Source organism: Camarhynchus parvulus, chromosome 3 (genome assembly GCF_901933205.1).
Source record: "Camarhynchus parvulus chromosome 3, STF_HiC, whole genome shotgun sequence".
In the NCBI taxonomy this organism is placed as follows: domain Eukaryota; kingdom Metazoa; phylum Chordata; class Aves; order Passeriformes; family Thraupidae; genus Camarhynchus; species Camarhynchus parvulus.
In genome coordinates, this window is record NC_044573.1 from 26157061 (window position 1) to 26183272 (window position 26212).

A 26212-nucleotide genomic window follows, 5' to 3' on the forward strand; every position below is an offset into this window, starting at 1 on the left:
CTGACAGCAATCAAAGAAAAACAGATTCCTGAAATATTTTTTCAAGATTTTCATTTAATCCAAAAAGGCCAATGAAATCCTCAAAGTTCATCATCTGCCATGTTAATGCTGAAAACAATGTTGTTTCATTTACATTTCTGGTCCTGTTAAAACAAATACACTTGTCTAAACTAGAACATCTGTTTTGGTTATAATACAATGTATCTTTGGCAAGAACTCACAATAGAACTAACATAAATAATCAAAAATATTTGTTGAACCTTGTAACAAAAACTGATTTGTAACAAAAAACCCAAAGACTAGATATGACTGTCCCTGGCTCCAGTCCAATCCTAATCTAAGTCAATAAACACAGCTCTAAAAGGGAAACTACATTAAAAAGAAAGGAAAAAAAAGTCCTGTAGTTATTTAGGTTGGATGTAATTATCTGAAAGCACGTTAGTTACAAAAATAGTGAAAAATATTTGCTTTAAATCAAAAACTGTCAAACTGAGTCCAGACAGGTTTTAAAGCCACATGAAAAATCATGCCATATGCCTCATTTCCTACTACTGTCTTCACTGATTTGCCTTCTCTTTGGGAAACTTCAGTAAAACTCTGTGCAGTTTATATTTGTTATTGCTAAGTATTTTTATTTTAATCACTTGCTTTTCATATATTATATTTAGCCTTCATTATTTGTGCGTGCACCAACTGCAGACACCTTTCTGAAATTACACCTTCTATTATTGTCTCACTTCCCTGGAAATGCATGCTTACAAGTTCTATATGATGAACTGGACAGAAAATTATGCACAGATTTTAATTTTTTTATAATCATTCCTGATCCTATTCTCCACTGCTAATATTTCCTGAGGAAGTTGAAGTCTGTAGTACCACCCCATCATTCACTTTTCTGAACAACAGCTTATGGTGAGTGTCCAACCTCACCTGCCAAGCCCCTGTACATTTGGACTCCTTTAAAGAAAAAAAGTTTCAACAGAACATACAATTAGTAATTCTCTAAAACTTGCATACAGCAATGAGCTGAGCTCTGTTTTTCTGGGCAAAGATTTCTACCTTGACGCAGCTCGGTGCATTCCTGTGAGAAGCTGAAAGCTTGGGAAATGGTATCAGGTTAGATGCAACTGACTCATTCTGATACAGTTCAAGTACTGGATGGGGTTTTTTGTTCTAGGGGGTTTAGGTTGTTTTGTTTTGTTTGAGGTTCTTTGTTGCTTTGTTTTCCCCACAGTTTAAAAACTATATTGATTAGAAAATCCATTCTTTATTTACAACTGCAACCTGCTGAAGCAGGCCTTAAGCATTAACTGTTCCAACAATGGCTGAAATTATTTCTTATGGATTAAGTGAAAAACAATTAATAAACATCACTTCATCCAAAAGCATACACAGGTTTCCACAGAACTGATGAGAGATATGTATTCAGCCTATGTATAAACAAAGTCCTCATACTTTGGAAAAAAGCCTATCACAAGAAAACAACCTAATCTAGGGAAGACTTTGAACATGGAAGCAGAAAAGTTGTTTGTGATCTGAAAGCACATACTCTAGAGCACTTAACTATTTAAAAAGAGGAGGATCAGCAGAGCATATTCTTCCAAGTCACCTTCCACAGTTCCCCTCAAAAGGTATAGCAGTTATCCCAATGTACACCTACATGTACCAATGTGTCACCTATCACTCAAACAGTAACACTGTACTAATTGCCCCTCACTTAGCAAGTATCACATTTTTAACTCAGACTGACAAATTCCAGGCATTTCACTGGATTATCACAAGTGGGGGTTGGATGGCTGGACTCATCGTTCCTTTCTGTTACTAAGAAACACCAAGGAGATTAATGCTTTCTGGAGCTGGAAAGGAAAAAGTAGCTGCCTTGCAGAGTTCAGCAGCATGGCTTGGAAACCCCAACACTGGATAAAGTAATGAGATGTACATGAAACTAGTTTATCAGAAAGCAATATATGGGAACCCTGATCCTTACAAAAAAACTCAGTATAGACTGACAAAATGTGAAGAGAGACAAGCACTGCAAGTGCAGCCTGTCTGTAAACGCACATACATAAATTCACAAACAGACAGCCTGTTCAAGAGTCCCAGACGTCACTTACAGCATGAAGTACAAAAAAACCCCACCACTTTGCTTTAAAATGAAGCACCTTATGGCTCTGCACACAAATTCTGAAGTATGGACTAGCTCTGCCATATGAGCCCAACATAGGAAAACCACTAACAACATAAATGTATAAGTTAAAAAAATATTTCTGATTATGTTAATTTTCAGGATATTACATGTCAAGTTAAACAACTGTAGTTACAGATTTTTGCTACAAATAGCAGTTTTGGACAAAGTGAAAGGTTAAAAAATTATTGGTCACTACTAGAGAAAGCAACAAACTTGTTAACCTGACTTCTGCCACACAGTATTTATACTAATTCCTATTACACAAGAGCCTATATTTGTTCTAAGAACTTGGTAACTTAAGTACTACTTGGAAAATTTTGTCATCTTGAATTATAAACAGGGAGAAAATATTAAATCAGAAGAGGTAAACAGTGATAAAAACAACAATCACAGTACTATATAAACAATTTTATCTGTGTAAAGTAGTATGTGATCAATAAATAAACAAAACCACTATTTCAAATGAAATGCTTATTGCTATAATAATGGATTTTTAAGCTATATTAAGCGAACAATAGTGAAATTAAGCATTTGCCAAAACCCACACAGTATGAAGTGTTTTGCACTCTACAGTTGTAAAACATTCACTGTTTTGTAGTTGGACTCAGTAAAGAGGATGCCTAATTTTCAGAAGCTTGAATAACCTCCACCCTTTGCAAACAATTACCATTAGAAAACCTTTACTACGTCTCCTGGAATAAGAGTGATTTAAGAATGTAATCTTGCACAAATTTACTTGGGAATTGTAGAAATGACAAACAAGTGCAATCACACCATAAGACAGTAAAAATAACACATTTGTTAAACATATCTGTAAGGCCGCTTCCTAATTTATGAAAAAAGGCACTTTTAAATGTACAGAATAGTATGAACAGCAAAAGACCATAACCTTCTTTAACAATATGGAAAACTTATTTCAGCATGCTAAGCCAGTGAAAACTAAATACTGCTGTTAAATGTTGGCACAAAGGATAATCCAAGGTAAATCACAAAAAACACTTTAGAAAAAAACAAAGGTGGGAATTAAAAAAAAAGAGAGGAGTACTGCATGGTAGAAAAGAAAGTGATATCCAAACAAAGAGAAGAATACTTCAGTTCAAATTCAACAAACTAATGGATAAAATTTGAAGTCTCAAAAGGATAAATATATTTACTACTCTCCACTTGGTATTAACACAGTATTTATTTCCAGATCATTTAATTCCCATAGGATTACCAAGCATTCCATACTGCAGGCAGACAACAGAAGCTTTATCATGCGCAGTTAAACCTCATTCATCAAGAAATAAATACACAATGCCAGACGGGTCCTTAGCTGTTAGTGTTGCTATTCTCACATACTTTGTTACAATGATAATAGCAAGAGAGAGAACCTCAGGAAGAAAAAATAAAATGCTTCAGTGAGTCTCTCTTACTGACTCAGGATAACTACTGTCATGCTTCAAAGAGCTACAGCTAGTTTTCTTTGGCTAGAACCTTGGGTCAAGCTTGACTCAAATACAGACAAGGCAGGAAAAAGAAATGCTTCAAAAGTTACATCTAAAATTGCCTGTTAGGTTAAGATATGCTGAACAAATGAATAATATCCCAGCAAAGGGATCTTACCAGTAAACAACATCCAGCGGTGCAAAATATTTCTTCATAATTAAGTCAGCAAAGTAAGCTTCTGTTTCTCTGCAGGCCGTGCCATTCCCAATCACAACTGTGCTGCAGCTTTGTGTGGGTTAAAAAAACCAAACAATTACTCTCAAATACTCTTTATACCTTTTCATGCATAGTATTCAATCCACCAATGTGATCAATACATCTAATTTTAAATAACACAAGGCCCAGATGTAATGAGAAAAGATCCCTAGAAGCATCATGTTGTGTTTAACAGGTTTTCAATGTGACAGTTCATGAGATGAGTAAAAAATTTTCACTTATTTGTAATGGGATTGTACAGTGGTAATATAAGCAGAAAATCCAAAAATGATACTTCATATTAATAAATGGGATGTTATTTATAGTCCTCAAACACTTTCACCTCGTTTTTCCCTCATCTGGTATGAGTCATGAAAAAGAGCAGAAGCCAAAGCAATCAGCATCTTAATTCCTTAATGGGAATATCATAGTTTCCAACAGCTTGAGAGGTCATTCCCTCTGACTGCCCACACCACAGCCAGACAGCCACCAAATCACCTTGTTTAAAGCCAATCTAATGCTTATAGACAAACTGCACTGTATGCCACGGTAATTCAGCAGCTGACTCAGTAGACCAGATGTCTGTCCACAGACATAGTTGGACAAAAACTTTTAATCATGCTGCCCTTGCTTGTAATTCCATCTGGAGAGCTACCTTTGCAGGATTTCCTTTGCTTGACAAAACTCTACCAAAACCTAATGTGGCTTTTGGAACAGAGAAAGACTGATGAGTGGTTTGGGGGTTGTAGGGGCTAGGAAAAGGAAGGCTAAAGTTATTTCTTAGCTGAATGCTAATTTCTATCCCCAAAAATAAATGGATTAACAGTTTTATGGGGATACATTCATAGCACACAGCCTAACTCATAACCATGGCTTGATTTGATGTGCTTCTAACATATATGTACTGCAAAAGCACGAACACAAAAGAAAAAGCAAGCTCTGAACTAGGCTGAAGAAAAACCTCCGGTTAAATCAGTAGAATTCTTATTGCAATCAAAATCAAATATTTCTATAGTGAAGATTTTCATTTTGTTTGGTAAGAAAAAGCAATAAATGGAAGTTCCCTTAGCATACTTGTACTGTAGCAGAAGCCTCTTTATCTTCTCAGCTTCACGAAATCCTTGACCAGAATGCAAGTACACTACATCAGTATGGAGTATCTGACCTAGAACAAAAGGCAAAGCCATTTGATTAAATTCACAAAGGTCCAAAGGCTATATCCTGCAGAACTACTGAAGTTAATTTGATGGTTCACAAAGAAAGCTTCTGAATCAGCCATCTTTCCCTTTGATGTCTATATCCATTTAAAAGAAATGTATTGTTGGCATAGGACAAGAATGCTTCGGTAAAAGAAAAACAAGTTAATACATTTTGTAGTTCCTTGCAGGCATATCCACATCTCAAGTAATGAACATTTAAAACTATCAGCAAATATAATGCATTATATCACAGAGAAAAAGAGCTATTTACTATAAAATATGTATTGTTGCAGTGTAGTACAATTTAGAAATCCAGTAAAGAGTGATGAAAATCAGAAAATCTAAGGACTTGCAGTACATAAATTCTAGAATTCCAGTGCTAGCTCTTGTCATCATTCCATCTATCACATTTATAAGAACTGTATTAACCAGTACAGATGGTGCAATGAAAGCTCAATCATTTACTGCACCTTTAATGCCTTCTAAAGAACACACCTTTCTTTACATTTTTCTGGAGTGGATATAGTCTCAAGCAAAAAGCAACAACAAAATAAAAGGAAAACAAATAGTTTTGCATAAACCTTAAGAGGTGTGTATCCCCTGAATAGACTAGGATGAAGTGGACTCTGTTCTATATGTGAGCTAAGAAGTTTTGCAAAAACAATGTTTCTGACCTCTTACATTAAACACACACACTGCTAAACAAAAAGGGCTGAAAAACTGTCCAGATGTCCAAGACACTAGCCATGAAAAAACAATATTATAGAAAGTATTTAAATTCAAATTCTTTGTTAAACAATAAAAATGCCAGGTGTTCTCTTTGCTGACTACTGAGGAGCACAATCATTTCAACCTGTATTCAGGAAGGCAGAAGGCATTTTAAATTCTATTTAAGAGAGCAGTAATATCACCAAAGAAGTCACTGGAATCCAGGTGCCAGAAATTTAACCTTAAGCTAGCTGAAGAAAGGAATTTATACAACAGGATGTGTGGAAAGCACTAAAAGTTTACAAAAAAAATTATTCAAAAGTAGGTTTTGAAACTATCTTTACTCTAAATGAATGTATTTTTATCAGTCCTTCAAAAAATGTTTGGAATTGAAACTTACTGGTTGGTGAAATAATTGCCAACTTGCAGCCATGTTTGTAGCCAGGATCTACTCCCATCAAAGCACGGCCCCTCACAGGGCTGGTCAGAAGCAGCTGACGGAGATTTCTCCCAAACATCATCACAGACTCTTTTTCTGCATCAGATGTCAACTTGGATCTTAGGATAGAAATAAAAGAAAAAAAAAAAACCAAAATATTTTTCTTTGAATTAACTTTCAAATACACTTATTAGCTGTTCCAAAGTTGTAAGGCTTTTTCCAAGCATGTTTCCATCATCTTTAATTAAATGTTGCAATTGAAATCAAGTTGTTGACACCTTTTTCAAAAGGATCAGCTATGTATCATCTCATTCTTGTTCTAAGAAAGCCAGTCAATATAACAAGTACAAGAGAAATGCTTCTAAGAACATACACCCACCACCTACCATTCAAACATCAACTCAGTTTTGAGCAAAGAACAGTTTCCTTTCAAAGCTGATACAAATTGTAAAGAAAAGTGGATTTGAAGGAGGCACAGATCAAATTCGTCATAATTTCACAGTGCTAGAGAAAAATCACAATCCAGCAAAAAATGGATGGTGGTTTACACTGAGAGGTACCAGAGAGAAATTAGAAGGGTCCCTCCAATTAATTGCTAACACACCATGACTCCTGAGGCATTTAATTTTGTCTTTGGATAGCTTCATTTCACAGACATCAAAAAGTGTGAAGACTTGAGCTTTTTCTAGGAGGGTATTCTGATTCCTCAGAATAAACTGCAAAGCTGCTGGGGCCACAGTGTTCCCTTTCTTTTCCAAGTTGTGTTCTCCAACAGAAAGAAGCAAGGTAGTGCAGTAAGGAATGACTTAGATGACTTGAAGCACAAACACTTATTGCAGAGTGTCATAAGAAACAAATTAGTCTTGTTGAGTGAAGATGTAAAAGATTCACAATGTCTTACTTGTTAGATGCAGCCAGCAAGACAATGACTGACAAGGACAAAAAATTTCATCATGGTATGGCACTTTAAAAAAAAAAAAAACTGAAAGAGTAATGGGTACAAAAATATTCATCACCTCTCTGATTTCTTTTTCTTTTGCAGGTACTCATTATCACTTGCCTATGCATTACATTGCAATAATTGGGGAGTCAAAAGCAATCCAGTAAAGCCTTCATTTAAAGGTAGCCAGTGCCCTTATTCTCCTTTTCTTTTTACTATCACTGAAAAAAAACTGCTATCTTGGTTTATTTCTACAGAATGGGAAAAAACCTGCATTACAGTTAACTAACCCTATCAGAATGGGACAGGGAAAATTGCTCAAGTTGTTTAGGTCAATCAATGCATGGCACAAGTACACTACAAATAGTTCAAAGAGAACCCTCATAAGGGCTATTTGACAAGATGGAGTATGAATGTGTTCTGAGCCTTTTTTGGTTGTGGAAGAACTCAAAAGCCTTGAATTTGCCCAGGATCCAACCAGTCAATCAGCTCAGCCCTGTCTCATCCCACAGTGGTACAGAAAGAACTAACAAATCCTCATCATCTCTCATTTGTAAAGTAATCCAGAGAGATGTCTAGATCCTCTTTCACACATAACTGGTGGAGCATTTCCTAGGGAAGTATGCAACAGCAAAAGGCTCCCTTTTATCCGTGTGCTGTTTGTTTCTGTATCAGGTAGATGAGATTATCACTGACACAATTCAAAGAGAGATGGTGAAGGGCATACGTGCATTACAAGGCTTCTTAGCAGTTCAAATGTGCCCTCAGCAAAGAGCAGACACTCTATATCACCACCAAATGTGTGAATGGCTGCACCAGTCCAGCTAAATTGTCCCTCTCTTCCAGCACTCTGTCTCCAAGTCTGTCTCCAAGCAGTTGCCTAAGCAGCTGACAGAGCAGCACTAGCATCTGCCCCACAATCTTGTCCTAGCCTACAACTGCTTCCAAAGTATTTCCTGGGCTTGACATGACTTGTCTCTTTACTAGCTCATAATGGAGCTCTTGCTCAACTATCCAACCTCCTCCTGAAGACAGATAAACTCTTTCATCCACAAAGTCTGTTGGCAGTGAGTTTTGCAGGTCCATAACAAACTGTGTAAATAGCTGCCACCTTTTGGTTGGAAGCTGATGGTTTTTATTATGCTCTCCTAAGCCTTTTACTGGAGGGGAGTAAAAACTTATCCCTAGAAACCTTGTTCCACTCTTCACATACCAATTATCTCTAAGTCCTCTCTTTTCCAAGCTGAAGTCATAGTGTAGCCATTTTTTTTTCTTTGCAGAGAAATTATTTCATTCCTCATTTCCCTTTACCAGGCCTTTTCCAGTTCCAGTAAATTGTTTTCCTACTTCCTACCCCCCTCCCCATGTGAGTGGACCAAAATGGACAACAATATTCCAAATAGAAGCCAAATAAGTCAATGATTCTTTGTCTTCATTCCTTAAGTAAATCTCATCTTCTGAGCACTTAACATTCATGTGGAGCTACCTTCCACAGTGCCAAAGGGCCTCTCCTGTGGCAGGATAGCTCAGAACTAACAGTTCTACTTATGAAAAGATAACTACTTCCCCTTGAAAGTATAATTTTACACTCATTTTCCACTGCATTTCAGTTGCCATTCCATTTCTTGATCATTCAGTCTTACAGCCTCCTTCTCCTATTTTCTCCTTCTCTAATTAAAAAAAATAGAAAAAAAACCTAAACCACAGAACAAGCTGCTTCTAGGGTGAGTCCAGAGACAGAACAATTAGATGCCACTTAAGAGAGACCAGAGAAAACAAAAGCAAATACCTCGGCCTCACAGAAGTATGGATCTTCTAAATACACACATAACAGAGAATCAACCAGTCACCCATGCATGCAAATGAAGGTCAAAAGTGGCTTGTAGACAATGGAATGGAATGCCCTTGAACCAAAAGTTTTGTACAAAGACAGGCTAAGTTCCATCTTTCCACCTATCCCAAGGATACAGGTGCCACAAGGCCAAGTCCTCCCACACTGTAAATTCCTGTCAGTCCAGGAGAGACTTGTGTAGGAATTAAAATTGCCCCTAAACACGTGGTTTTGGTTATGTCAGCCTTATGGAAATCATGTTTAAAATTGGCATGGATATACAGCAACTTTTACAGCAACAGGAAATGTTACTGAAATTGCCAGGTGTGTAGGGGGAATGTCCTCTCTATTATGTAATATCCTGTGTTTTTAAATTTCAAATATAGACATCTCTTTTTTCTGTCTCTTACTCAACACTTGTATCAATTACATGATCTACTGTCTGAAGCAGTGGCCCTTAATTTCAAGCCTGGTATAATCATTCGATCCTTTGGAAAAAAAAACCCATCAAGATACACAAAACAATATAATATCTTTCTCTTTTTCAGTGTTTTACTGGCTTCTCCAAATGGCAAGATGTCCAGCTTCATGCTTTTCCAATTTACAACAGTTCTCATTAATATGGCAGAGATAAAAGGCAGAGAGTAGTCCTCCTCTCTAAACACAAGCAAAATAGCTATTTTGGAAAAAAAGCCCTGAACCAATAAACCTCAAAACTCTTCGGAGTTCCTACTTTATTAAAAAATACCAATTAGGTCAGGACTCCAAGCCCCTCCCTTGAAGTCTACAAAGCACTCAGACTGTATATCACAAACAGGTGTATTATAATAAAAGCAAATAACCTAATAATGATCTATTAATTTCTATATTCAATCTTATGAGATTTAAAATTCCACACTCCCAATTACATTTCTGTGGAAAAATATCTGCAAACTAGCTTCAGGTGTGAAACAAGATATAGAGAAATGTTTGTGTCCCTGATGACAGAGGAGAAAAAGCATTTCTGCAAGAAAGCATGGAAAATTATGAAAGGATTATCCATTAAGAAATATGCCCATGCCACATCACCTGCATGAAACCCTGATGGAATCATTCCATGCAGTACTGCAACAAGATAAAATGTATTTGAAAGTGCCAAAAGCAACAGTGGACATTATTATACCAGACACAAGAAATGACATCTGACAGAATGGAAGAAAGGAAATTAAACAATAAATAAGGTAATCGTCTTGCTGGCAAGTTTCCTTCTTCTTCTGATCACTAGAAGCACCAGCAATTTCGAGACATTCTTGGAAACTTTCTGTTCCAACATTTAATGATAATATAAAGAAAAAAGAACAGCAGGAGGTGGGTTGGAAATATTAAAGCTAAAAGGAGGTACTGAATACTTTAGCAGCCCTTTGCAAGAGTTGGAAAAAACAGCTCCTGGTGCGTCCGGAAAGAAAATAGGAGGAGGATAAGGATTAAGTGGTCAGGGACCAGAATATTGTCAGGTGCTTTGCGTTCCTCTCTATAGGAGAGGTTTCAGATTTTCCTATACAAACTCCACCAATCAGGCAACATCATCATAAAGAGTAAAACCTAAGCAGACATCCCCTCAGGAACCAGCAGCAAGCTTCGTATTCTTCTCATTGATTACTTGTGAGCTACATCTAATAAGTAGTAAGGAAGGAAGCTTTCTTCCCCCTTTTGATTAATAGAACAGAAAACCTTCAGCAACCTACTGCTCCAGCAGTCCTCAAAGTGTTACACACAACATAGGCCACAACAGTCCTATGGTACAAACCACTGAATAAAAACACAGTAAAACCCTTGAAGCACCCCATATGCCAAGTTGCGTTGTTCTCTTAAAACCAAACCCCACTAAAAAGTAGGTCTTTTTCCTTTATTTTAAAATAGTTCGATTGTAAAGATGTAGAGACTGTAGTGACAGAAGCCAATAACTGAACTCTCCACCATGAGATGTTCACCATTTTGACCATAATAGACACAGTGCCTCCCCTAAAGAAGCTACATGTATTATGGTCACAAAATAATAAGTATACTCAGTATTTTCAGAAATCTGTGAAATTCTAGGCAACAAAAAACCAGGCTCACTAATCAAAAGAGGTGAAAAAATCTTGCTTGCAAAGCAATAAGTAAACACAACACACTGTAGTGAAGAAGTTCAAAAGCCACCGAAAATACATGCTGTTAAAATCTTGAGCTGATGGTTCTTTTCAGAGAGGTAGAACACAGATCATTCTTGCAATGATGTTCATGAAAAGGTGTCAAAAGGCTCCAATTGAAACACAAAAGCACACCCAAAGTACAGAAGAAACACATTTCACAATGTGGTTGCTGATTTTAGGTACTAGATAGTATATTATTTTGATACAAGTCATTTCAACATCTCTGGTCCAAGAAACAGGGCCTCTTTGATAAATTTCATTTTCAACTACCTCAAAAAAAGCATTAACATTTAGGTCATGTACCAGATAGCCTTGCCAGAATGAAGCATGCTATGTTTTGAGGAGCTTCTCTGGTACTGAAGAATCACACCATAAGTACTGCTAGCCATTAGAAGATAATACTCTTAATGGACATATTCAGTAATTTCCACTATATGGTAAACTCCTATACTACACCAAGATATATCCTGTTTCATTCATGCTAATTTGATACTAGGTTTTAAATTTCCTTTCAGTTTGGAATAATATTACAGATCTTAACAAGGGACATGATATACAATGACATCATTACCACAGTATCACCAGTAATAAGTTTACTGACTTCTCTAGAGACATCACAATACTCACAAAATACTGTCGGACTTACACTATAACTAATTCATTTGCCACAAAATGCAGCTGGCAAACACAAGGGGTGCTTCCAACCTTAACAATACTTTGTTGAGTTTTATTAGACAGGTAAAAGAATGAGTCAGAACAGAGTTACTGACAGTACTACTGCTGTGACATGAAGAAACATTTGGAAAATTCAGCGGCATCATGATTTATGCTATTACAAGAATAAAGATAAAACTATCATGACAATATAGTTCTAAACTGTACTTTATTAGATAAATGTACACGTATCTAGCATGTAAACATGTAAAATATCTTCACAGAAAGATCATTTCTCTACTGTAGCCTAAACTGTATAGGGTCAGAAACTAAATCTGCAGAACCAAGACTACATAGTTAACTTCTTCTGTAAGCACAGATTAGAAACAGGCTGATATTTTCAAATAGAGAAATAATAATCTAACAAAACACTGGGGAAGGAATCGCTAAAAAAAAATAAATCAGTAATATGAAAATACAGATTTATTCCAGGCTTACCTGAATTCCCTACAGAGAAGAGGATATATAAGGCGTTTATATGCATCCTCTACAGAACTCCGTAGTAGCCTCATAAATTCTGGTTTTAAAAATTGTTTTGGTCTCCATCTGCAAAAGATTGGAAGAAAAATAAAAAATATTTTAAGAACACATGCAAACAGCTAGATAAAAAAGGAATTTTCCATAAAGGCTTCTACATTGTTAAATCCTATAAAGTGCAGAATTACTACAATAATTAGGCAACTAAATCATGAGTCAAACATGAAAGGAATGAGAAGTTGCTCATAGTTCTAATACCACACAAGGGACAGGCTTATCTTTTCTTAGGTATTAGAACACAATTATGGTTTATTTTTTAAAGAAAACATAAAAAAACATTCTCCACTTTGAGAAGTCAAAGCTTATTATAACTGAACAAACAACTTGGTTCCATATTACCTTTAGGGTTGCATTGTTTGCTATTCCCCAATAAATCAGAAAAAAATTATTAAACATCCTCTGTGATTGTCACTGCAGAATTACTGAAAAAAGGCAACTATGCACAGATGGAGATTAAGGAGCTAAACTAATGCCAGTAAATGAAACCCAAATCAAATTTCATTTGGAATGCATTGAGTATCTCTATTCAATTTCTAATTCCTACTAAATCTGCAGCAGTTCTTAAACCACAAAAGCCAAAAAACTTAAAAATTGTTTCTCTATTTTACCTCCTACTAATATATTTGAAGTGTAAATAACAAGATAGGAAAAGGGAAAATTAAATAAACTATACCAAACAAAAACAAGACTGTTTTCCAACTTCTTCTAAGCCAAACTCTTTGAAGCCTTGAACTCTTTTCTAGGTAGACTGCGTGGTAACTATATAACAAGTACTTCAAATTTTGCTGTAAAATACACATCACTCTTAAAATCTTCCTAGATATTTAATCAATCGATCCTTTTATTGTGGGCAAATTTCCACAAAGGAGGGTGTGGGGGATGTGGGTTGGTGTGTGTGTGTGTGTTTGTGTTGTGAGTCCTTGAACAAGCAGAACTGACTCATTGAGATTGTCCACCCTGTGAGAAGAGATTGAGGTGAAGGAGAAGTAACCAGATATATTATACTTAAACAGAAACAAATACTATTGACATTTTCTATTAAAGTCCACTTGTTTTTTATTACTTTTAAAAATATTGATAACACTTGGAGTTTTCTTCACTTATTGTATTATTTAATGTGCCTGGGTCCCAGGCTGTAATGGGAGATACCCATACATATTTTAAAAAACCTGTGCAAGTTTTCTAAGTTTTTTTGTCTGAATGGCTTGGTTTTTTTAAATGAACATGCTAGAATTATGGTCATAATGTATCCAGCTGCATCAAAAACAGAACTGAATTTTAGTTTTGATCTTGTTTGCTTGTAGCCACTCAAATACTGAGAATTCAAAATTGCTCCTACCCAGACAGCTTTTCCGGTGCCTAAGGGGATCTGCAACTTCCTGAAACAGCTTTTCTAAGTGTCTGTGCATATAATAGCTGAGAAATGTGTGATGGAGTCAACCCTGCATTGAGCAGAGAGACACAGGAGCAGAATTAAGCTCACCATTCAGTTTTACAACATTCAGGGTTGTAATTCAGTGCTTAGCCACATGACCTCATTCCTTTGCCAACAGTTTTTGCAAATAGCTCTATCATACTTATTTGTAACTAGAGACTCTGTCCACACCCATACAAAACTGAGAAAGGTTTTAAATCCTCTTACTGCCATCACATTCTATAAACATGAAGGTTTTGCAGGTGCAAGTATGACTAACATCCTCAGCACAAATAAGAATGAATTTGGAAACCTGGCAGCTGTTTCCCCCTCTCTTCCATCCATTAAAGCCATTAACAAACTTTTCCCTCTGTAAATAGGTTATCACAATATATATTTTTATTACCTGCCTATAGATAAGTAAAAATTCAGGCAACATTCTGTTAGAAGTTGCTACAAATGAGAAAACATTCAAACAGCAAGTTCAATTGTAGCAAATACAGTAGTTTAATGATTTCTGTACTTCTTGAAAGAAGAGAAAAATCCACTTTGCTGCAAAAAGCAAAGCAAAATCATGTGTGTATATTTTTAAAGATCATCACAGCCTAGTTAAGCCTCCCTCTAAGAATGGATTTTTCTTGATTATTTCATCAAGATCTAGCTTTTGAAGCCAAATTTTAAAAAAGCTCCATACAAATAGTATCATCTTACTCTGATCATCAGCTCTCCACGTCCTAGGGCTCACAACAGGGACCACAACAAACATAAATGGCTTAGACTACTGAGACACCAGAGAGTGGAACTACACATAAACAGAATTAACAGAGCCCACATTAAGAACCACCAGTACTGATTAATAACTGTTCCAGGAAGAGACCAGCTAGGCTTTTAGACCTGAAGGATGAACAGCAGAGCTTTGTGTTCCTCCAAGACATTAAATAAAACATGTAGCAAGTTAGTAACCACAGACAAAGCAAGCCTTTTAAGGCCTCTACCATAGACTTTACACAGGATCTGAGATATTTGACTGGAAACTGAAAAAACATCATCAAACATCACATTTCATTTTCAAGGCTGCAATTCCACTTGGGAACAAACTCTCACCCCATCTCACTTGGGAACAACTCCATGTTGTTTCTGCACTCAAAGCCAGCTAAGCAGCCCCTCTCTGGCTCTCTCATTGATCATTTTTCTGTGTTCAGTTTCACAACAAAGTCTTTGGGATCATTAAAGTTCTAGTGTTAATGGAAGTAGGTTCACTGTCAAACCACAGAGATGCCATTTTTTGGGAAAAAATACAATCCATAGGACCAGGCATAAGGATATTCCTGAATTTTCTACACAAACCCAAGTTGCAAGGAAACAGATGCTTTTACAGCCTAATAAACATTCTGAACTTGCAAAAAACTGTACAAGTTTCTTAGACAGCATCTACACAGAGCTCAATGCAATAAGGAACTCTAGTCTTCCAAACTCACTTTCTACTGCAGGAGCACTTAATGCTAAAAAATTTGTCACAGAAGAATACAAACAGTTCAGAATATTTCCTGCTAATCCACTGGGCAGTAGGTGATGCTGTTTTCTGGCTAAAATACTGGCCAAATTCTGTAGCAAGCTGGCCTTTCTGGTTCTGCAACTGATTGTGTGTGTGATTTCTAGCAAATTTGTTAATACTTTTGCAAAGTTTTGAAACCATTGACTCAAAAAAAGTTATTAATCTTCTGGTCTAACCAGCAAATCAATGCAATGAATATATTGCAAATTCCACCTCTGGACAACCATTTCAAAGCTTGCTGGGCAGATTACACATTTACTATTTGTCAGTTTGATAACACAGTTGTCAATCAAAGGAGGAAGATCAGAATTTGTCCTCGATGTTAATGCACAAAGATTAAAACCATTCCTTCACAAGTTTTATAATGGTGGAAAAGTATCCTTAAATTGTAAAAAGCCATAAGCACATATAGCCTTATGAGTGCCAAATATTAATAAGTATTCACTTCCAAGGTCAATATTCTTCTTATCCCAGGATGACTCACAGAAGGGTAACCAACCAAAAATATCTCAATTTACATCCCACTTTTATTTGTGTAACAGTGACAAACTGTTCCATTATCTGTGGTCCACAGTGCTTCCAAATTCTGTCATAGATGCAGTAAAAGCAAGACTGACAGCTATGTTCTGCTTACGGAATATACAGTTTGAAGGGAGGATAGAAATTCTGTTACAGGTACTAAAAGTAGAAAGAAACAGGTGTGTTTGTGACCTCTGATACTTTCCTGGAAACAAAGTAAGTTACTTAGGACAATATGATCTAAGAGTAACAGTATCTGGCCAAAAAATACTTTAATATTTTCAGAGCCCTATTCTTCCATTTCAGAGGGAAACAGCCCTATTAAATTTCTACAGTGAAAAGGAACATTTTTACCACATCCATTTCTTGGACTTGTTGTGAAAACGAAATACATGCTAAAGCAGTATCACTGAATTAAGTTTTATACATTAAAAGATGCAATTCTTCCTATTTTTCTTCCCTCCTTTCGGTTATTCATTTCTAGCATGCAAAGGAAGGAGCTTCTAAGACACCACCAGAACAATGTCCAATATTTTAAACCACTGAGAAAGAGAAAGTAATTTTTTATACATGCAAGGAAGATGCACTGTTTGGATCATAATATTCTCCAGCAGAGGACATCAAGGTACAGTTTCCAAGAAAAAAACTGTCTGAAAGATATTGTACAAAACCCATATAGTTAACCTAAACTTTTGCAAAAGACCTTGAAAATTATGCAACACTAAACATCTCACTACACGCTTAAAAATCCCAGACAACTTGTATGAACAAATCAGGAAGAAAGAAAAGAATCTGGTTTTTACAGTCCAGTTTTCTAACTTAAAAAGAGATCAAAATGCAAGAGATGGTTCACACAATATGTGAGAGCTATGCACTGAAAGCAGTTACATTTATGTTTGTCTGTTAAATCCATTAAGTTCTTTTTAAACATGTAATTCCTTACATTTTTGAAACTTGAAGTTATGTACTTCACAGACCTAAAATCTTACATCGCCCTATTTAATCATTGCAATTGGGCATAAGAAGGTATTTTTTGAAGTTTGGAGTATACTCTATCAGATTCTACAAAGTCCTTTCCGTAAAGGCTACTGGATGTGATGCATACTACAATTTTAAAATATATTTACATATTACCAGCCTTTGCATATGTTCAAAAAAAATTCAACTGCTTGAAGAATGGTGCCAGAACTTGCAAATACAGCCCAAGGCAGGATCTTTTCAGCATAATGCTACAGCAATTGGAAATACAGAGTAAGAATTATCCACTTGCTAATTTCATCTAATCTAATAAATATTTGTTTGATTTGTTCTCTTAATGTAACAAGACATATGAGATAAACTTCAGTATGCAGCTGTCTATAGAAAAAAGAGATTTCTGTAAGAATATGTATCCACGCAGACCTTTCATTGACACACCACCAACAGAATTCATTCTTCACCCCGTCAGGAACGTTGACCTTCACTGTCAGGATCTTCAGATTTTCCCCTCGGTTAATGGCCAGAATCTGAGTGCAAACATAAATGGCAGAGACAGATGACACACAAAATATCCAAAAGATAAACTTATCAACATTTGTGTACGCACTTGCTTGACATTCTGTAGCAAATCAGGATGGTGGTACAGTAAATCAGTTCACAAAGTACTAGCATGTACAGAAAACATCCACAATTTAAACACAGATTAAATCATGCCACGGCATAACAAATAACACTTTTTTCCTGGAGTCTGCAATCTTAGGATCCAGTTTAATCTTAAACACACTTATAATGCAAGACAGCACGAATTTTGGTGGTGGAATAATCTTATTTAATAACCCAAATTAAAACTCAAGAAATTAATCAAAGAGTCCAATCAGAACTAGACCTCAGAAACAGAAAAAGTTATTTCTATGCTTCAGATTCCATTTTTCTGCCCATTATTAATCCAAATTTTAAATTTGTTATGAATCACAACTTGTGACACAAAGGTGCTCAGTTTAATTTGAAAGAGGATAAATTTAGTTATTCGTGCCTATTTCACAAATAGCAGAAAAGGATGTAAACACTCACTCTCTTTACATTAACACTCCTGCCTCAAACCATATGCATGTACTTCTGACAGTCTTGTGTACTTAACTCCACAGTCGTGATCTAAAGCTAAATATGGTTGCATACATGCTACCATGTACACAGAGTTCAATTTTAAATGGAAGACGAGTCGACATTTAAAACCAGAACCACAACACAAGTGGTGGATCCTGGAGGATTCTGGTGGATAACTCCTAGTCTAATCTCAGTATGGAGACACTGAATATTCACCCTAAAACTATGAAAACTCACTGACCAGCAGATTTTAGAAACAGAATAATATTCAGAAGCAAATAAAATGCACATCTTTAGATTTCATTTTTCCTTCCAAAGTATTTTAAAGTAGAAAAATAGCAAAAGAAAAGAAACCCACTTGAAGCTGACATTCCTGTATGACTACACATGTTGCTGTATGTAGCAGGCCCTGAGCACTGTCACAACAGAGCATTCTGTGTCAATCATGAACTTTAATTCAATCACTAGCTAACTCAGACATGTCACATATGTTAAATACAATGGTTTAAAATGACTCCAGGACATAGTACCAATTTATATTCCTCAGCCTTACTGCTCCTGTGACATACCAGGCCTGACATATCATTGAACAACAAAGCTAATAATAAAGATTGCATGTGAAATATTATAGCATCTGGTACCTTGACTGCCAAAGCAAATGTTTTCACGTAGAAATTAGAAAGACACATTTTAACAAATCAAATGCTTTCACGTTTATTCTGACTTTACTTTCTAAAAAGAGAGAAAGCTAAATGTCAAGTTGAAATGAAATCAAAGTGATGCTCACAACAGAGAATATATGTGATAGAATTATAATGTCATCATTCAGCATGCTGTCAGCAGGGTCAATATTTGCATCACATTTTGTTTCCTGGCACTACAACTGCAGAATGTGTCAGTCACCTGAACTTAAACCAGCTGTTAATGCAGTCATTAATATTATTTATATTTTTTACTCTCAAGCTATCTGCCTATCCTGTTCTATGCGATACATTCAGAGAAGAATAATCATCCAATAAATGCTCAGTTAAGAATGGAATTATTCAATTTCACCCTCTAATATAATAATGCTCTTTTTGTTTAGTTTGGTTTTTTTAGGTAACAGGTTAAAATCTGGCTATTCTAGTCACAAAGCAGTCTTCACTTCTGGAAAAAGACGGGTTTTATATGAGATTGGAACAGATCCAGGGCAAGGGTTGTTAGAAACAATATACATTTTTCAGAGAAAGCAAGAACAACAATATGATCCAGTCACAAGATTCATCAAACCTTATTCTATTTATCCTAAAAATACAACATGCTTCATTTTGCACAACTCTCTTATATGTTGCATACTGACTTAAACTCACAGAACAAGTTCTGTGTACTTTGCCAAGGACTTTAAATTCCAATTCCTTTTTAAGTATGAGATTGAAAATAGAGCATTTGCCTCAAATGTTACACTTAATTCATGAATTCTTTTCCTCCCACTATTTCAGTCATCTCCAAATACAGGAAAGCAACCCCAAGGCATACACAAACACTAAACTGTTTACAACTAGTCAAAAACTCAAACTCTTGAAATTTTTTTCCTTAGTTATGACAGTGCTGGTATTGCTTCCCAGCTATGTCCTAAGAGAGTCCAGCCAGGTTCTCCTTGTTGCCAAAGGAAGAAGCTGTGACTGAATCTCCTGCTAGCAAAACGTTCCAGCTGGAAACACCCACAGGGTATCTGACCATGTCAAAATCTGGAGTCAGCTTTTAAAGCTGACTAAAACAAAGTTTTTTTTCTCATTACAGTTTTAGTATTTTAACTTTTTCAAACAACCTGACTCCACACAAGTCCTGATTAATTCAGGACCCAAACAAGACAAAATGACATGTCAGTAGATAAAATGACAGTGGCACAGGAAGTCACCCAGACCCACAGTAGAACAAAGCTGCAGCAAAGCTTACTGCACAGCACTTAAACTCACTGCAACACATGCTGCAAGGCACACTCACAGCTGTCAGGGCTTTGGTCACAAAGGCACAACTTGTTTTCCTACAGGTGACATGCCAGGCTACTGTGCACCCCCTATACTCACATCTAAGCCAGAGCAGAGTTAGGGCTGTACCAGGTCTTTAGGATCACTTGGACTTCCATACTCAGGTGATGACAAGTTTCAGTGCAGTATTTTATGGAATCTTGTGTTTGCAACTCTGAAAAGAGGTGATTTAAAACTGACTTCTGTCTCTGCCTAAAGGCATTCAGAACATTTGTCTGTATGCAGCCAGGATAGCAGTAGAGAAGGTTTTCAAAGCAGGAAGTTTTACAACTGTTCTTCAAACACACCTATTTAACCTAAAGTTCTTGGAGATTAGTAAATTACATAAATTCCTCTGGGGCTCAGGCTTTCCTGAATATCTTTTTCAGGTATAAGCTTCTTTTAGAATTCTCTGGTTTGTCTCAAAATTATTTTCTCTTGAAGACATCTTGAACTCTATTCTTAAAGAATATATTTTTGCCAGTTTTTAAATGCACAAAGGAACTATCTCTTCATAGTCTTAGGTGAAGGAAAAAAGTAAAGACTTTTATGTATTGAAAAGGATGGTCATAACCCAAGAAAATAACGACACTAAAAATGGCAATTTGCATCAGTAGGGGAATAAGGTCAAGTAACAAAGAAAATGAAGATGATGAGAAAGACTTTCAAAAGTACAATACCAGGGTTTAAGCTTAATGAAGAAATGGCAGATAAAGAGGAAAAAAACCCCAACTTTCTCCTTACTTCATCATCAAAATACAAAAGGGAGAAAGACAGAAACTGAAAAAAGAAGAACCTAAGAACCAAGTTACAGTATATTTACAATACAGCAGATTTTACATGTCACAAAATGCATTTTTTGCTCAACTAGTACAGAGAGCCCTGTTATACTTTGAGCCTTGAAACCTCACTGAAGCACAAGCAACTCAGACTTTTACAATTCACAGTACAGAAATATTCAATGTGTTAGAATAGCTGATAGCAGAAATATACAGATAAAAGGCAGCACCTAAGTGTGCAAAACCATCCCACAATTACAGGACTGCCAGCTGCAAAATCAGTGCATATTATTTCTGAAAAGCCAGAATGGGTAAAGAAAGAGGTATTCAGATTAGCAGCAGGCACAGCAAAAAATAAACCAAAGCAGATTGAGCTAATAATAACATCAAACAGACAAACTAAGGGCATATCCTGGATAAAAAACTGTGCAGCCACATAATCAAAGCACTGACCAGCTTTGGGAAACACAGTTTTTAGCCCTCACTGTAGCTAAGCAATATTTTTCCTTAAGTAAAAAAAGGATGCCTTGAACAAGACATGCTGCATGTATTGAGTGAACATCATGGTATTCACCACTGTGAGAGTAGGTAAAGCCAAACGCTCTTTCCCAGCTCAAGTATTCCTTCAACAAAAAAGGACACAAAAGAATCTATACATCATAACATGATGAATCCACCAATCTTTGTCAATGTCACCACAGTAGGTTGCTCTATCAACTTTTCCCAACTCTCTAGAAGCAACTTTTCACCAGATAACTATCAATATAGTTATTACAAAGAGAAAAACCACAGGTATCTCTTCAAACATCTTTGCAAGAACAGCCTTTTGAAATCAACAGTAGCTAATTAGTCTTTCATCTAACACCTTTCATATTGGAAAGGGGAAAAACAGCTTAAAAATTACCCTATCCATGTCGTGAAATATTTCTTGGTAATAAATTAATCCTTTATTAATTCAAAATGCACTAGTTAAAACAAAGCACAGAAAAAATGAGAGCATATCAGAGTCTTCTAAAGGAAAAGGACATTTCTAGTTAGAAGCATCTAAGTGGTCTGTCTTCTATGATACATGGTTTGTTTTGGGTTTGGGATTATCATTTGTTTTTTTCAAATGTTTTTTGTTGGGTTTGTTTTGGGTTTTTTTTAAGCTAGGTGATTGTAAATAAAACAAGAGACAATTCACTTGGTGATTAGTTATGAATTAGTGCAGAGGTCTTGACAGTTGCATTGAGTGCATCACACTTCTGTCTTTGAACTTCAGTAACAGGGATAGCCTGGCTGTCAAGCCATCAGCTTCTCCCAGTTTGCTTCAGCCCTCCTTTCTTTATCTAGTTATATAAGTCTAAGCTTAGGATAACCAAATATGCTCCACAAAAGAAAAAAATGATGACTCGCAAAACAAACCCATTTTTGGGATACTAAATAGTAGTCTTTTGCTCTGTTTCTTAAAATGGATCAAGAGCTTATTTCTGCATTTCAAGAATTTGAAAGCCTCTAATACCTCTGATAACTGTAAAAAAAAAGAAAATATCTTTAGAATTAGTTTTAAGTAACACAATTCAAAAACAAAGCAACATTTACTGCAGTTAAAATTCTAAGAAAAAACAGTTAAAATTTCAAGTTTTACCTGATGATGCTGAATATTCTTTATATTACAAGAAAACTCATGGTATAGTTGGAATTTATCGATATCTTTTTCATTTCCATTTTTGGACGACACTTTTGCCAATGTTGACTGGATGGAAATGTACCTTTGCTGGCATCTGAATAGAAGAAAATCAGATATTTATATCTATATTTACATAAATATTTATATATTATATAAATATTTCTATCTATTTATATTTATATTTTAGCATGAAACTTGTAACAAGTCATTATTGCACAGATCAAATAAAAATTAATCTTGGAGTCTGCTCAATTACAAGTGATGTTAACTGTAATTACCTGCAGAACAGGATGACATAACTTCATGCTGAGGTGACATAATGTGTACTGACTATAATACACCAAGAGAAAACATTCAAGCAGGAAAAGCTGCTCACAGCCCTTCTCCTCAAGTGAATGCAAACTCAAAAGCCACCACCTGCACTTCAGTTATGGGTTAAACTTCACATAACAAATTTTGGGAAGTTGCAGAAAAATGGCAGTCAATCATGAATGCTCCTCGTGATTATCATACATACAACACACTTCAGATGAACAGGATTCATCTGTAGAGCACTGAGATTCAACTAAGGAATTTCCAGTGATCAAAATAATGAAAGTGACAGTCAGGTAGTGACAACACATCCCTTACAAAACAACCCCCCCTCACTGAAATTATCACACTGCTGTTTCAAAGCAACTCTGCATGTTCGTAAGGTGGCGCATGTTCTCTTCTCTACCCCAGATGCCAAACAGCAGACAAAATAAAATAACAAGTCACACCAACTCCCCAGACATGACAACACTGAAGTCAGGTAATGTAAGAAAACTTAAATTCAGCTGAACAATTAAAATCAGTAAGTCCTGCTTTAAAAACAGTCATATTTGATTGCCTCATTGGCTACCAATGCCAAAATCAACCATCACTGCACACTAGTTGCACTGACTGGTGTCAGGTCAGCTACTGGAGAAAGAGCTTAAGCAGATTCACTTCTGAAGAGTTATAGCTTGAAGAAAGCACAAAGAGGGAAAACTCCCTCATGGCTCACTAATTGTAAGGGAGATCTGCTGTTCACAGGGCAGAGCACAGAGTTTTTCATTCTTTGGCAGTTACAGCACCACGCCATGCTCACAGCAGACCTCTACTGCACTGACAGCCAGAAGGGCTAATGAACACACAGAGGAATAGCCCTAAATCCATCTCACAGGAACATTGTTTTCACATCATTAACAAAAAGTCCTGTATCTGCCACTAGGAGACTGCATTTTACCATGTAAGCAAGAAAGTTTAGAAAGTAAGAACGAAACTTACAATTTCCTGATGAAATCCAGTGTATCTTTATCTTTAGCAAATATGTCTGCTAAAATATGCTGCACTCCAGCCTCTACTTCCTGGATATTTCCAAGCCCTTAGAAGAAAAATAATTATAGAATATGCACTATAATATACAGTTAATAATTACAGAAAAAACTAATAAAATTACTTCACACAACTGCACAAGTATTAAGAAAATATATGCAAGCTAAAAGTAAACTGATTAAAGGTATCTGACTGACTTGCAAAGATTTCAAAGAATCCTAATTCATTAAAATTTCTGTCAGCTAAAGCTTCCTTTCCAAAACATCAGAAACTATATTTTTAATGATCTTGAAGTGACCAATGCATTACTGTAAGTCAAAGCTATATTAAAATTAGAGATTTTTTTTTACTTGGATGCTAACAGATCTTGACATTTGTGATGTAAATAGTGCAATAGTAAAATTAGATATTTAAATAGAATTTTTGAAAAAATTTAATATTTTTGAGTTTTTAATAAAATGAGCAACTGCAGCAGAAGTCTACATATTTTGCTACTGGTATGAAAACTGCCTAAATTCTTTGCAGGTAATCCTGTCTTTTCTCTGTGGAACAGTTTCATATTTCCACTGTATTGTAGCAGGAGTTTGCACAACAACACTTTGAGGTCAGGGTACCATCAACCTGTCCTATGAAACACCGAAATTGTAAAATGCCTTCAAAGACATGGAGTTATGTCTTCGTATTTCTGGAGAGATAACAGAATCATTAGTTTATTTCCAACACACAGAACCCATTCTTTCCTTCAAATGGCCAAAAGAAGAAACACATAATTCTCCTTAGCAAAGGGATTGAATTAGACCAGAAGCAGAGATAATGAAATAAAACAGACATCTTGTATTTTAATTTGATATATCTAGCTCTGCTTCTAGCAAGAGTCAGTAATGAATGCCTCAGACCAAACAGCAAGAATCCTAGAGCTGGCAGATGCAGCATTACTGTCTCTCTGTCTCTGCAACACAGGCTGCTGTTCACTCTGCTGCCTAATGGACAGCTTTATTTACACCACTTTAGCAACTTGCACAGCTTTACCTATTCATGGAATCCAGAACCCTGCTTCTGATTAGGCTATAAAGTTACACACTATAAAAAATTTTCTCTTGCCCCTTTTTAAGATGAGGAAGCTAAACTTACCTGCCAGAAAGAAAAAAAAAGTGAGAATAAGAATACATTATTAAATGCCTAAACTTATCAGAAGTTGTAAATTTTGGATCCTTACATCTATGAGTTACTATTTCTTATGGTAGAAGTGATGTCAGAATACAAAGCTAAGGGAATCTGAAGACATGCATCATACTGAACACGGACTGAAACACTCAGGCCCAAACAAGTCAGAGTTTGAGAAATAATCAGAAAGTTCCCATTCAACAAGCACCACTCACACAGACACTTGACTGTGTCCACCAGCACGTGTTTGTGTAATTAGAAATTTTTGACCACGCATACAACTAAAAAGAAGAACAAAGTTTTCTGGTTAGCCTGCTTCTTGAACTTTCCAATGTCAGGCCTTGAAACATGAACTGCTGTTTTTATTTCAGTTTATTTTTAGGATAAGTTGAAAAACACTGAGAATTTAAAAGAACCAAAATATTAAGATTTGATGAAAACTTTGCTGTACTGCAAATGGCTCATTCCTTAAAAAAAAAACAAAACAAAACCACTCTGATCTCAAGTTGTATATAAGCTGTCAAACTGGCTCCCCAAGTGATAAAAGTGACCCAGTTCATAGATGTATCTAACTTCTGATGTCTTTCAAAGGCAGACCATTATATAAACCTAAGCAGCATTATTTTTAGCACAGAATTGAAAATAGGTGTACTGGTTTCAAAAAACTAATGTTTATGGTGCAACAAACAGCACCTCCTTTTGAAAATACTCTAAATAATTTATCTGAAGTTTCACAGAGATTTTTTTTGGCTCTTTAGACTGCACCACAATAGTCAGATATATGGCTACAATATTACTTCATACAATCCTGCTGTATGAAGTAATGACATATGCTGAAATGCAGTAATTTAATAACCAGAATATTTGGTAACTGATTTTCATTGCAAAATTAGCAGAATTTTATAAGTAATACTTAAATAAACTGAAGTGGAAAAAGTAAGAGCCAACCTTACTAAGAAGCTTCAATACCTTTATGCTGAAATTCAAAAAGTACATGTAGGGGCAGGGAAGAATAGAAGTACATCTCTATTTTAAAGTCATACAGAAGGCTGCAGCAATCTTCACATTTTATTGTCAGAGATTGCCCCCTACAGATCCACCCATAACCGCACTCACAAAGACACATAATTCTGCAATCTATATGTGACAATCATGCTGTTAAAAGTTCTTGCTCCAATTACAGAAATTACATCTTCTCCAATCCCTACTGTCATTCAGACACAAACTCTCCTGCTCACTCCCAATCTCCTAGGCCAGTTTTCATTAAGATATGCTT

The 26212-nt window shown here is 35.9% G+C and overlaps 1 protein-coding gene across 3 annotated transcripts in view; it reads right to left on the reverse strand.

Annotated features, from left to right (window-relative positions):
* SRBD1 (S1 RNA binding domain 1) overlaps positions 1-26212 on the reverse strand; it is a 126583-nt gene that overhangs the window by 87647 nt on the left and 12724 nt on the right. For all 3 annotated transcript variants that reach the window (XM_030944535.1, XM_030944532.1, XM_030944534.1), the window contains exons 10-16: positions 23725-23821; positions 22393-22528; positions 17300-17403; positions 12312-12419; positions 6179-6336; positions 4946-5036; positions 3794-3901 (exon numbers count right to left, since the gene is read on the reverse strand). In XM_030944535.1, the coding sequence (XP_030800395.1) occupies positions 3794-3901; positions 4946-5036; positions 6179-6336; positions 12312-12419; positions 17300-17403; positions 22393-22528; positions 23725-23821 (802 nt within the window). The remainder of the gene's footprint in view (positions 1-3793; positions 3902-4945; positions 5037-6178; positions 6337-12311; positions 12420-17299; positions 17404-22392; positions 22529-23724; positions 23822-26212) is intronic.